Consider the following 14,649-nt stretch of genomic DNA (forward strand, 5'->3'; position numbering starts at 1 on the left):
CCCAATGGTTTTATTAGCTCTGCCATCAGCAACGTGGAGCTTATCAAATAGGCTGATTTTCTGCTGTCATCCGTCGTCGTCAATTGCCTTCTCCTCTGAAACTGCAAGTCTGATTACTTTGAAATTTCATATGCAGTTCACTTGGAGCAATCTCTAGCTTTGAAGCTCATATTAAAATATTATTCATTTTCATCATTGACTACTTGATATCAGGAGCAGTACTTTAAGGAAAATTTCACTATAGGTGTGTGTATTTGCAGATACTGTTGCAGTAAAGTTCTGAACAGTTTAACTTTTCTTAAAGGTTTGCACTAAACTACAGCAGCTTTTGCACATCTTGTTTAGTTTAAGGTGACAGATAATAAACAAAATAATATTTTCATAAACATGATCTTTAATACAAGCAAAGACAGAAAAAGATACAATACTGTTGTTCAAGTTCACTAGCTTGAATTTCTCAATAAATTAGAAGTAATAAATATTGATAAATATATCATATAGCTATAGATAATTATATAATATATAACACTGACAAATATTGTAACAAATAGTGTTTCTTTGAAATGTCCTTGTTCAATGAGCGTGGTAAGTATATGTCTTTGTTTTTCTAGGCATGAGGTGTTGCACATCCCTAAATTCAAATTGAAAAATTCTTTGATTGTCTGTCTATATCATAACAACCTTTCAGTCAATAATCCACTGTTCATGGATTTCTTTCTTAATTTTATGGTCTAAGAAACTAGATCCTTACATCTATTTTTACAGGTTTATCGACAAAATATGCTTGAATGAAGATTCAACATGAGCGTGTTGGCTTGTCCATTGTCCGGACAGTGGCTTGTCTAATATGGCACACATGAAGCCACATAATCCATACATGACCATTTTTCATATATACACCCTATATAATTATACATCTTTTTTGTCTCTAACCATGAAGTGCTTAGATGTTTTATTTGAACTTGCAAAGAAAGGCTACATTGCTTTTAATGTTTAACTACAAAGAAAGGCTACATTGCTTTTAATGTTTAACTACAAGACGGTCTACGAGCACAACTACTGTGTATGTCAAACATCTTAAATTAATTTGTATAAGCCAAAATGTCAATGTGTTTATGCACACATGCACATGCATCACAGTCCCACCACAACATGTAATCATTTTGGCAACCAACTTGCCTTCAGGCTGGCATTGGTGTTTGGCAAAAACAAACAGTAATTACTACTTATGGTATTTCATTAACAAGGGACCTAGGAGCTGTTATTTACTGTGCATACAACTTACAATATTAAAATCAGTAAGTTTCTCCAGGTATGTACTTATTATCTCAAAATATGCATTCTGTTATGTGGCATGAGTATAGGTTTTAAGGATGATAAATACCTTTTAGACACGTTCAGAGTTTTATTTTTTTCTCAATTGAAGAAGTCCCAAACCCAAATAAAGTATATATTTTCTGAAAAGCGCGAATATAGAGCTATCCGACCAACCACAGTACAAGTCATTATTTGCATGAGTCACGTGACAAGTGTTTTGCTGAACCTTCCAAAAAACGTTTTTTCCGCCCTTTAGTTAGCATGCTGCAAGCTTTCCGATTGAAATTTATTAATTGACAAGCCTTGACAATATCATTCAAATCAGTGTCTGCGATTTTTTCTCGGCAGTTCCATTCAAATTATATGGCGTGAAAATTACAATTCCTTGAAAAGCATCTTAGTCTAACACCTTCAAGAGTGCATAACAAAAAAACAAAAGCATATAAAGGAAATCCCAGACACGGATTTTGAGTTCATTATGTTTCCGATGGACAGTGTGAATTTCAAGCAGCTAGTGTTTGTGAGTGCGAATCGATGAGGTGCCAAAGAAGGCTACCTCATTCACACATTGAATTCGATAAAAACGCAAAAAACTTGTTTTGCTACTTCGACGCCACAGCGCTTGATAGTTAAACGTGCATTAACCTAAACACAGACATATTTTGTTACCTAGTAATAACGTCGACCGGGAATGACAGTTGTTAAAAGAAAACGTCCAAGGAAAATAAAATAAATTGCGGAAAACAGCCAATTTTGGAGCCTTTCTTTTTGGCACGTCGCTACAGCAAATGGCTTCATCAGTGGGCGAAAACAATGACATCAGCAGTCATTACTGATATCGGGCGTGTCCTAAATTCATATGTAAATAAGCTTGCTGCGTTCCCTAGATAAGCACTGCGACGCTATACATAGACGTGATACTATCGGACTAATTCATTGTTCAAAAGTTGTGAGAAGTAATCAAATAAATGACGAAAAAGACGCCAAGCATCGCAAGCGACGAGTTCAACCTCCTACCACAACCATAGCTTACATGTATAATAAGCGTTTCCATACGAAGGTTGGTGGGTACCGACTAACGTTTCCGTATTTTGACGAGTAGCAGCAACTTTATCGTGCCTTCAACAAACAGCTCATTATAAATCTCCATTAACATGTATATTTAACTTATGTAGCAATAACTGTCCCAGCCACACAACCTGACTTTTTAGCCATGTAATTTCCAGGCTGCAGACTGGCCAAAAATTTGTCTCACGAGAGGTGTCATTTATTCATACATGTGAATCTCTACGCCCATTCGCATCAAAAGGAAAGCTTGAGGGCTACTTTTTTGAAGGGTCACATCTCCAAACCATTTTGTAGCAAACAGTCTGAACTTATCGGTGCCTTTAAAAAAGAGTTAGTAATTACACTCCGATTTTCTGGCTTTGTAAGTGTGTTCTGAGCATGGACGTCTTTCTTTCTACCGCCATGGTTCTGAGCCAGACAATGATCACATGACCACGGCCTTGTCTGGAGCGGCATGATTAAAACAATTTTGTTGTGTGGCTCGCGTAAATTTATTTATCTGTCTGGTTTTTTATTTTGACTCGTAAAATGTATTCGCCAACATTCCCCTTTTTGTCAAACAACAATTTGATCGCGGGTCTCGGAGAGTTACGAAGGCAACTTGTTCTGAAAAGTGAAAGTTTATTGCGAGTCCGTGACCACGGGGATATTAACAGAATGCGTTAATTTTTGTACAAATAATGAAATACGGTCGTGTAATTCTGTTCAACACTAACATATCGCCTTCTTTGACATGTTGAAACCAGAAATGGCATTGTTTGTTCGTAACTGCTGCCCGTTGCGTTGAGGTACATGTAAAATGTTAAAGGAAGTGGACGTATTTTTTTGCTTCCGGTCGTAACATTAAGTTGGATGGAGAACAGTTTTGGTTGTCTTACAGTCTATTGGGTATGGACAGACATGAAACATACTGGTTAAACACGCGACACGTTGTTTTTTGCCGCAATGTTTTGAGTGGAAACAGTTCTGTATGTCGAAAATGACTTATTGGACTAGGCTGCGGAGGGACTGTGCTTCAACAAACATTGTTATGGTTCATTGTTGGGACTATGCTGCCACAAACATTGTTACGGTTCATTGTTGGGACTATGCTTCAACAAACATTGTTACGATTTATTGTTGACAGGCGGGAGTAATCCTGGAATTTGTAGAGACCAACAACGTCACTATGTAAATTACTCAACATTGTGTCACTCAAGATGGATTATGCAAATAGCAATGCAAATATGTCCACCATGTTTACAAAAGCTCCCCGATTTGACATAGGATAGCCACATGTATTTGTTTTGATTTTTAAACATCGTGAATTACACGGAAACCATTTCTTATCTTGAACTGGTGACATACCTCAATTCTGGGCCTTACTTTAAGACAGTTTCTCAGAGAATTAAGAAAATTCGACAGAAAAATGATCAATTTGGTATTTATCATCCTTAATGGTAATGCTGTAATGAACTTTGCAATGATAAAATCCTCAAATTTCTAGTTTGTTAATGCAAATAACATATGAATATAAATGAGGATCTCTCTAATGGGCTACATACTGAATTTCAAAGTTATCAAGACAAGGAAATGGTATCGGGGAAGAATACTATCTTGACCAAAAAACCCAGAAAATTTGCCCAAAAATTTGCAGTGCAAATCTAACCATCATTTTGACCAACTGAATGAGGTCATTTCTTAGAGTTACAAACCAAACGTGATTGCTATGGGAGACAGTTTCAGAGATAAAAATGTGAAGAACATTGAGCATATAATGAGAAAAAATCCTGAAAAATATGCAAATTTCATCAATGAAGTTTTATATGGGCATCTGTAAAAAGCTACATATTTCATTTCAATGGTGTACGACCAGTGGCATCAGGGGAAATAATTTTCTGACCACAAATGAATGAAAGCCAGCAAAAGAGCTAGGCTCTTCATGGATTCTTTCAACCACAGACACCTTGTCTTTGTTTAAACCATGAACAATCTGGCAGTGCTAACAATGCTGCCATACCTACTAATTCTTGACAATAATGGTATACATTGAACTGCCTCAAAATTTTTTCGACAAGGATGACAGTGCCATCAAGCAAAATAGGGGAATGCCAAACATAAACCTATATGTATTTTAGGACCTTGGAAAACAAATTACAATGAATCAAACATGCAATTTGTATGATCATGAAAAACAGGTAATTCCAAATATCAGCTAAAAAGTGACTGACACATAGTAAGTATACTAAAGGTACTTGTTGCATATCAATTTTCAAAGCAATCTGACTAGAAGGTATTTAGTTGTTACAAACTTTACATTTCTATTTGCTCATTTACATAGTTTTAGTTTGTAACAGCTTCACGAGGAAAAAATGGCATTTTCAGGACCTCTATGATTCTGTGACCCTCCATGCCCTGTTACCAAAATAATCCCACTCCAAAGTCACATCTGCCACAGTTTATTTTCATTCACGTTCACGATGTTTGATTTCGTCCTCTAAAATTGCACTTTCATGTTTTGAAACAATTAGCTTTCAATCTGTGAAGAGTTTGTACCTCTGACTATTTCAATATTTACCACTGTGTTGTTTTTTCACAAGATGCTGACAGTTTGATCTTGAAAAGTTGAGTTGCTTTTACATGCAGCTAATGCATGCCGGTTCACTTTTCACACTATGCTTTTGATTGGCAGCATACATAATGTCTGCCTTCCAAGTTTACTTCTTATTTCAAGATATGGTGCAAGAGGATATTTCACCAAATTGTCACTTTTGTATCTCGGAATTTTTGTAATAAGTTTGATTTGAAACAGCTACATAAAATACTGTGTCAGTTAAGCTCTGAAATCGTTCCAAAGTTTTGCTGTCTTTTGGTTGTGGTTGTCTACCAGTATCAGTGTGATCATGGCATGCAGGTTCGTGAGATTCTGAGAATATAAATCTTGTCAATAATATTTATGTCCTTTACAATTTCCTTGCATGCAAGCTGATTTTTTCATGTGATTCAAAAAGCTCAAGTGGTGTTCAATAAATAATACATAAATTAGCATAAATTAAACATGCATGGCAGATAACATGGTTTCTAAAGTATAAACCTAGTATAACTACAGTTATGTGTTGGCAAACTATCTAGGTTACAGTAAATGGATTGGTACAGTAAATAAGCAGAGAAATATAATTTATATCTACCTTTACAAAAGAAGTAGTAAACGTAAATTATAGGTACAAAAATTGGCAATTAAAAAACTGACAAAATATTTTACACAAAATCAATTTGTTCTTATTCAACAGTTTTCTTGCACAACATTCAAATTTCTTAAACTAAATGCAAATGGTGTAAGCCTAGTTCAAACGCCACAGTCCACAGGCCACGTGCTGAATTTCACAATTCATGTTCTGCAGTTTTATATGTTATTGCCTGAATACATGGGTTTATGTGCAGGAGAGCAGGTGACAATTTGCTCGACCCCAGGAGGGCAAATTGTCTCCTGCTGTGAGGGCACGCATAAACCCATGTATTCAGGCAATAATGTTTTTATTCCATATCTCTTCACAGTTAATGCTATATGACATTTAGTTACAAGCAGGGCATTTTCAAACAATTTTACAATTACCGGTATCAACCAGCATCAAACACAGTTTAACAAGGTCAAAATAGAAGTGCGGGCATGGAAACATTAAGCATCTACTTTGATGTTGAAAACGTCAAAGGGCATCAGTTGACAGGGTAACCATGGAAATTGGTCAGTACATTGTTCACTGGCCCACTATCTTCCCGGATATGATCCTTAATCCATGCACTGATTAGCACCCACGACGAGGCATATAATAAAAGCTAGAAACAGATGCAATATCACTCCACTTTACTTTATCGGTTCATCTACACTTATAAATCACCATTAGGGCTTCAATGGCACCTTCTACATCTATGAAGTCATGACCTGCAATATGCGTGTTTGCTTAAAATGCAGAACATGAATCATGAAATTTGGCTAAAGGCACGAGGGCATGCGGCCCATGTGCTTGAATTAGGTTTATCCTTCTGTAACGGGTACTGTTTTATGTCATATGGTTCAATAGTGGTACTGACTGCAACAGAGAAGTGTTTGACACTTTCTAAAAGTCGTGGCCTCACTTATCCACAAGTTTGCCTTAATTTTGTTCATAAAATCTAGGAAAACCTGTGTGCAAACACAGACAAACAAAGAATTTACATAGTTTGGCCTAATGTAAAAGGACAGACTAATTAATTATATAAGTGCCGTCCTTTGTCCTTCAACAGCACTCTTTAATTTTTTTATAATCCTTGCAAACAAAGATTATCATCACAAAATGTAAAACATAGCATCAATGATACTTGGCTCATATTTCATTTCATGTGGCAGGCAAGAGTGAGTATACAGTACCGGTACATACAACATTTAATAGCCTCTATGGGCCTGAGCTGGGAATTGGACAAGCAATTTCAAAGAAAATGACTTTTTGACCAAACATGGGCCTGAGGGCACTGACATCCTTTGTACCTCCTTAGTGTTTATTATTTGCCATAAATATGAAGTTTGTCAAAAAGTTAAATTGTCTTGACATAGTTCAAAGTTATTTGAACTGGTTGGTTACTGCTCCAGCATAAGGTCAAGTGTGGAATCTAAGTATCAACAGCTTTGATATGTGTGAAAGTGAATTAAGACACGGGACTCAAAACGGTCAACAATATCTAAAACAGGAAATGGTGCATGCAGAAGGGGAGAGAATTTAGCAACAAACTATTGTAATATAATAGACAATGGCTAATCTAAACCAAAGCATTGATTACACATGTATCAATTGTCCATCAAATAGAAAATATATTTGGGTCATTGACTAAAAACATTTGCTTGTTACACTCACCACATGTACTTAGTATTTGGAGTGTACACCTATCTACAATACATGTTCAATGAAAAAAGTCTGGAGACTGTAAGTTATAATGCATCTTAATCTATGAGAGTAAATAAGTTTACCCCTCAAGTGTGTATAGGCAAAAACCAAATTTAATTTTGAATTACATATTGCAGGGAAGGACATATAATATGATGAAAAGCAAACTAAATATAAAAACTGAATATAAAATGGTATGGAAATGTTGTCTGACAGTCATAAGTATCTGGTGTGTGCCAAGAGACAAATACTAAAATTAGACAGTATCATCCTGACCACAGTTTCTCTAACTTGCTTGTTTCCTTCTGATTTTCTCATACAGTGATAGGTAAAAAATATTATGCTGCTATTCACGATAGTTATACAACATAGCTAGCATTTTATTCACAGTAGAACTGAGTTTTACATGTAAGATAAACTTTCTCACAGTAAATTTTGGCTTAGGGCAGCTCAAACGTCGCAATACTTAAAATGTTTTGATATGATACATGGTAACCTGCACACATATGCACTATGCAGTTGATGTATTCATAGTATGAGAGTCTACTACATTAAAGCACAGCATTGTTGACAATTATGTGCATGCCAGTGCACGATTTCAAGTAGCCACAAGGAAATGCTGATGGTCTTTTATTGGAAATATAGGTAACAACAGTGAAAGAAACAATATTACTTATCGTGACCATGCTAAAGTGCAATCTCGGATCATGTATGATCATGCCCAATTGCCATGTTGGATCATGCCACGATTCTGAAATGTGCGTACTTCCTAAGTAAATCGATCAACATATATAAGCATTATTACTTGTCTGTTGATCAAAGTCAACAATGATGTCAAAATCAACACCCAACTGACGGAATTACCCAAAATAAGCAACGGAAAATTCAAAAGTTATCGCTGTGTTGAAAGAATGGCATATCCTCAACAGCAAAACTATGCTAACTAGTTATATGCACATACGCATACTAGGCATTCCCTCGCTCTGACCAAGCTACAGGCCTGTGGTTGCCTTCCTTGGTAGAACTTACAGGTTTGCCGCGAAAAATGGATTCACCGATAGTGGGTGAGTACTGCATATGGAGGCCATCATTCTTCAGTCAATCAAAGGAGCGTTTCGTGCCAAAAGATATGCAACAGCAACAAAAGTACCATCACTGTTTACTTCATATTTACAAGACATCATTAAATGCAAGCTAAAAAGTTTTATCCGTAAAATATCGGACCACACTGAGAAATAAGATGGTGCTGGTTTCTCTTCTTCAAAGTCCTTGCAAAACAACGCTAACTTGTTATATGCGCATGCGCATACTAAGGTGAGAACCATTTGATTTGTGGGGGGTATGTGAGCAATTTTTTTTCTACTATCAGACCTGCATCAATTTTTTTTTCAAATGGAAAGTATTTTTCTTTACAAGTAAATGACTAAGTTTATCAACATAAACTGAAAAAAGACGTGGAGAGAGTATACCTCCTTGTCTCACACCATTACATGTTTTAAAATGTTTAGATAAAACAGAACCCCATCTTACAGCAAATTCTTGATGCCTATACCAATAAACCAACATACGAACTATAAAATTCGGAATACCTCTGTCAATCAATTTGCGAAATAATGTCCAATGGTTCACTTTATCGAAGGCTTTTGTCGCATCAAGAAAACAAAGGTAAACAGGGGTATTATGACGCTTACAAAAATCAATTATTTCTTTTACTAAAAATACGCACATATCAGTTGAGTGACTTTCTTTAAAACCAAATTGATGATCACTTGTGTACAGTAGACTATCACACTTATCGAGAATGAATAATTCATACATCTTAGAAATGGCAGTGGCACCATTTTTATTCTTTACAAGTGGAACCAAAGTGGTGTCCATCATACGAGATGGCAAGTAACCATGAATATGCGCTGCAGTAAACATCACTGAGAAAAGAATGTGCAGGCGTGCATGCGCAAACTTTAAATGCTCAGCTGTAATGCCATCTGGACCAGCAGATTTACCACTGGCCAATTTTGCAATGGAATTTCTAATGGCAGTTGGAGTGACAATCATATTCTCATGGAATGAAACACTCGAAATAGAATCTTTCACAAAACGCTAATTGAGCAACTTGTACTAACAAACTCTAATTGAGTGATGTCTTGTGTTTTAAATTTTCACAATTTACAGAAGTCAAATAGTTCCCTTTCACAATTTACAGAAGTCAAATAGTTCCCTTTAGATATTGCCTATGCCATTGAGATGTTGCAACAGAATTCCTGACATATGATTTCTTGGGTCAGAAAAGGGAAGGAAAAGATTGAGTGCACTGAGGTGTAAACTAGACTTATGTTGTTCATGCTTATATCATAAGTGCTGGAGAAAAGACATAAGAAATTGCTTGTGGTAAAAACATTTGCATAGGCTGCGCCTCGGCAAAGAATACATGAGAATAAGGTTCCCATATTTTGCTCATTCCAGGTGCATTGTGACAATTTTTTTTTCACTTCTGTCTCTTATGACAATTTTTTTTTCTCAAGCCATTTCAGAATTTTTTTCCTTCTATTTCACCTGGCGACAATTTTTTTCGCTCGATACCTCCAGAAATAGTTCTCCCCTAAGCTTGGCCCTGACCTACTATGGGCCAGTGGATTGCCTTCCTCAGTAGAACTGATATGTCTGCCATCAAAGAAATAGACTCGCTGGTACTCGGTGATTATCGCCTACGGAGGCTATCATTCTTCAGTCGATTGAAGGCCCCTTTCTAACCAAAGCATACACGATTGCGGTAAAAGTACGATCACTGTCAACTTCATATTTATGAGACATATTAAAATACACACTGAAATGTTTACAGCTCAAAAAATCTGACCAGACCGAGAAACAAGATGGTGTCCACTTTGATTCTTCAACTCAGATTTTGTCCTTCAGTTGTGCGTATGCGCAGACAGCAGCTTTAGCAAAAATGAGTAAAATCAACTAAATATAAAGTAAAAATGGATAAAAGTATTATTTGAAAATAATACAAGGCATGCATCACCAAACTTTGAACATTACTGATGGCATGTCAACTATATGAACACCCATGCTAAACATCAAAACAATCAAATTGGTTTTGAGGACAAATTGAAAGAACTGGTTTCACAAAAAAGCTAAAAATGTGACTTTACCAGATGTGAACTGAATGTGCTCACGTATTTTACAACATTGGTATGCTTCACAGAACAATCAGATATCTGTTATATCATTATATGCAGTAGGTTTTATCAACTTCGCAGAGTACTCTCAGAGTTTAATCACTAATTACAAAACTTTATTGAATATGTAAAGGAGCTGTTAATTAACTTGACACTGCTCAATGCTTCATGGGACAATTAAATATCCTCAGATCCCTCAGATCAACATTTGTAGCACATTTCATTAAATTTTATGCTGTAATTTTAGAGCAATATCACTAATTACAAATTGCATTAAATATGCAAATGAGCCCTTAATTAATTTGACACTGTAAAATGTTTCATAGGACAATTAAATATTTATGAGATCAATATTTGTAGCAGGTTACACTAAATTTGGTGCCGTTATTTCAGAGATATATACCTAATTACAAAGTTTATTAATTGTGCAAATGAATCCTTACTTAACTTTACACTACTAAATGCTTTACAACACAGTCAGATATCTGTCAGATCAGTATACGCAGCAATTTGCATCACAGACCTTAGATTGAAAGAAAGGTTGGTTATTTTTTCGTGCAGCACATGCGTGTATTGTATATGCCATGAGTTAACTGCATGATGCCAATCCGGTGGATACATGATTGACTTTCTGTTTTGAATTGTCTCCGTCTTTCCATTCGAAAATTGTTTCAAAGTTTTATTTCACCTGACGAGTCATTTGATCAGACAGGGATTATTTGAGCAGTTGACATTTTAACAGCGATAACAAAACAACACATCATGGAAGACATCGCTAGATCGCTGTGTTTTATCTTTGAAGCCTGAAGGAACGGTTGCCATTTACATGTATTTTCGACTTTGTGTATTCTCAAGAATAATTTGTCAGATGTTGCTTATATAAGTAAGCTTTTGTACGTTCTGCCAGAAAATTTGTGAAAGTCTCGAGTAATGCAGAATTGACGTGAATAAATTAGCATAAATTAGCAGTGTTAGTTCAAAACAAGCGGTGGCTTGATTATAAGACCCCCCCCTGATAATTACAACCATTTCATGTTGCTGACCCTGGGTCTTAGAATCGGAGGAATACGGTAATTATAAAACTCCATAAAATATGCAAATGAGCTATTTATTAACTTGACACTGCTCAATGCTTTTAAGTACCACAGTCCCTCTATCCACTGATCTGGAAACGCCTATTGTAAAAGGTGTTAATCACCTACACCGCTCAGCCAAACTGCAAACACGGTCACATGATACCAGTGCGTTACCTGGTTTTGACCTCTGTGTCAAGCTTAGGCAGACGTTTGTCTTGTCGAATCTTCACTGTTTTTGGCACTATAAAGTGTTCTCTGCATCTATCTTCGACACCAATTCTGTGAAATCATGTCTCTTAACTGAGTAGAATAGGAAAGACAACTGCAGAAATGCGTGTAAATTTTAGTTGTGTGGTCGCATATTTTCCCGTGTAGTGTCAATATGGCAAACTCTTGATACATATACTTAGGCACAGTAAATTTTAACAATGGATAAATGTGGAAACATATCATTCAGAATACTACATGTCAACACAGTAACAGGTTTGGTAATGAACTACTCAGCTGTCGATGTTGTGCCTGTCTTCTTGATTTCAGGCAACAGTCCATGACACTTGCGAACAGTGCGTCGCCATTTTGGTTTTCGATCGTGATCACAATGCGAACATAATGTCAAGCTTTATCTTGAGGGGCAACATTACCCATTTAATGAAAAAAATAAATTATTTAGTGTTTCTAAAGGGAACAAGTTGTAATGTTTTGTGATATTCTGAAAATAACAACCCACAAATGTCATGTTTTTGAATGATCACACTGCGGCTGTCATAGGATCATGGGGTAGCGACATTGGTATAACAGCTAGTTGAACATTGTCAGTGTCCTTTGTTAAGGTGTGAATCGTGTGTTTGATCATATCACGGAGTGTCACAAAGAAACCAGCCACATTTCCAGACCAGTGGATAAAGGGACCATGTCAGTACCATTAAATATCTATCAGATCAACATCTGTAGATATATATCAGATCAGTATTTGTTGCATGTATCATCAAGTTTGGTGCAGGAATTTCAGAATTAATGTCATTAATAACAAAAGTTCATTTAATATGCAAACGAGCGAATAATTGACATGACACTCACAGCATCATCATGATGTTCTAAGGTTGTCATCTATGAAAAGTTTCATGAAACTTTGTGCAGTATTTCTTGATATATGTCTACACTGTCATTACTGTCTCCATAGGGAAACCATTGTACAGAAAAAAATAATATCGCATAACTTCATTAATATGCAAGCCATACTGATCAAAATCTGATCAGCTCTTGCAAGTATCATATGGTACCTGTGTACCAAATCTGACTTGAATCTGTTTAGGCGTTTTTGAGTTATTGTGTTAACAGACAGACAGACAAACACACACACGGACAGACAGACAGACATCGCTATGACATTAGCCGACATGTACGAACACGTGAGCTTAAAATGATTCAATCAAAAACAGAAAAAAGAATGTTGGAGATATGTGCCCAAGTGACCATAAGACCAAATTTCAGAAAAAGTTACTGAAGCATTTCTGAGATACCTCCTTATGGCATATGGCACACTATATACAGCATATACGCCCCCCTCCCCCATCACATTAGTATTTTGGACCCCACAGGGTCCAAAGGACTAAAATGGGAAAAATTGCCCAAAAATACAAATACGGAACTTTCACCACAGTCTGAAGGCACTTGACTAAGGTTGCCCCTAGGTATATGCGCATACCAAGTTTCAAAGAAATCAGAAAAGTTAATTAACAGAAAATGATTTTGTGACTTAAACTGGGAAAAATATACAAATATGAGAATTTCACCATAATTTGAACAAATCTGACAAAGGCTAACCCCAGGATCATGCATACCAACTTTAAAAGCAATGGGATGATCAGTTTTACAGAAGAAGGTTTTGGACCAAAAACGGGAAAAATTCCCCCAAAATTAAAACTATCAAAATTTCACTGCAATTTGAACAAATCTAACTAATTTTAAAAGTCACCTTGCAGAGCCTGCAAACGAAGTTTCAAACAAATCTGGCCTGTGGTCATAGAGTTTTAATAATATGAAGAATTTTCACTCTTTTTACCTCATTTACATTTTTTTGACATTAACATATTTATCTGAAGAAATTCACCCTCTCCACCCCTGGGTGCACCTGTACACCAAATACAAAGATGGTAGGTGCTGTGGTTTTGGGTTTTTTGATGTGGTCGGACATACATCCACACATACATTCATACATACAGATGTGACCGACTTACCATGTACAATGTTAGCTATGCTCTCTTTTGTACATAGACATATACCAAATGTGAGCTAAAACGGTTACTGTATGTACTCAGTCTGTCACAACATGCAACTGTGATTTGATCTGTTTCACTGTTACAGGATGAGTGCTCTGTTTCAGTAACAAGGATTTGCATTCAGTCACTGTAAATTCATCACAGTATATTCATTGGATCATCATTAAATTATAAAGTAGAGCCAGATAAATTGTAGCCTTGTATTTGTAATTTAATTATGAAGGTTTCACTCAGGTTCTGAGTCACTGTCATATCGCAACTGCTCATTCCACCATCCTTTCACTTCTTTTGTAACTGTTGTACTTGAATATGGATTGGTAACTTTAGCTGGTTGTAGTGTAGGACCTGTTGGGCTGCTCGGAACACCCTGATTGCTTTGTCCAGACTTGTTACCTGCAAATTATAATGCTTCAAATGAATTGTTGTGCATAAATTCCAACATCCGTCATGGCAGCAGTGATGGTAAGATACATATGAATACTCTAGCTCATTATCAGTTGATTTGCATACGAAAACAATGCCAATCAATATGCTTTGTATAAAATAAACAATACAAAGGAAATTAAGCATTTGATGGGTAAAAGTGCATAAGGCTGAATGCAATAATGTTATACTCATTTACTTTCACTTCATGTATGATGTGGTTAACGCAAAGAAATCACACACAGACAAAGGCTTGGCTAAAATCCTGGGGTGATCCCAGTGTCATCACAACCTTTCCCCTGAATGGCCTAAGGGGAGGGCAGCATATTACCAGGGGATGCATGTACTGCCACACTGTGGAGTTGAGGCAGTGTAGCGATGTGGAAGGCAGTACAGGGTCACAAATCAGGGG

The 14,649-nt window shown here is 36.3% G+C and overlaps 1 protein-coding gene across 1 annotated transcript in view; it reads right to left on the bottom strand.

The window, feature by feature from the left end:
• Nucleotides 1-376: 376 nt before the first annotated feature.
• LOC139148629 (sodium leak channel NALCN-like) overlaps nt 377-14,649 on the bottom strand; it is a 548,532-nt gene continuing 534,259 nt past the window's right edge. Inside the window, exon 39 of the mRNA XM_070720114.1 lies at nt 377-14,207. Coding sequence (XP_070576215.1) covers nt 14,041-14,207 — 167 coding nt within the window. The 3' untranslated portion in view covers nt 377-14,040. The remainder of the gene's footprint in view (nt 14,208-14,649) is intronic.

The sequence above is a fragment of the Ptychodera flava genome, chromosome 13 (assembly GCF_041260155.1).
Source record: "Ptychodera flava strain L36383 chromosome 13, AS_Pfla_20210202, whole genome shotgun sequence".
In the NCBI taxonomy this organism is placed as follows: Eukaryota; Metazoa; Hemichordata; class Enteropneusta; family Ptychoderidae; genus Ptychodera; species Ptychodera flava.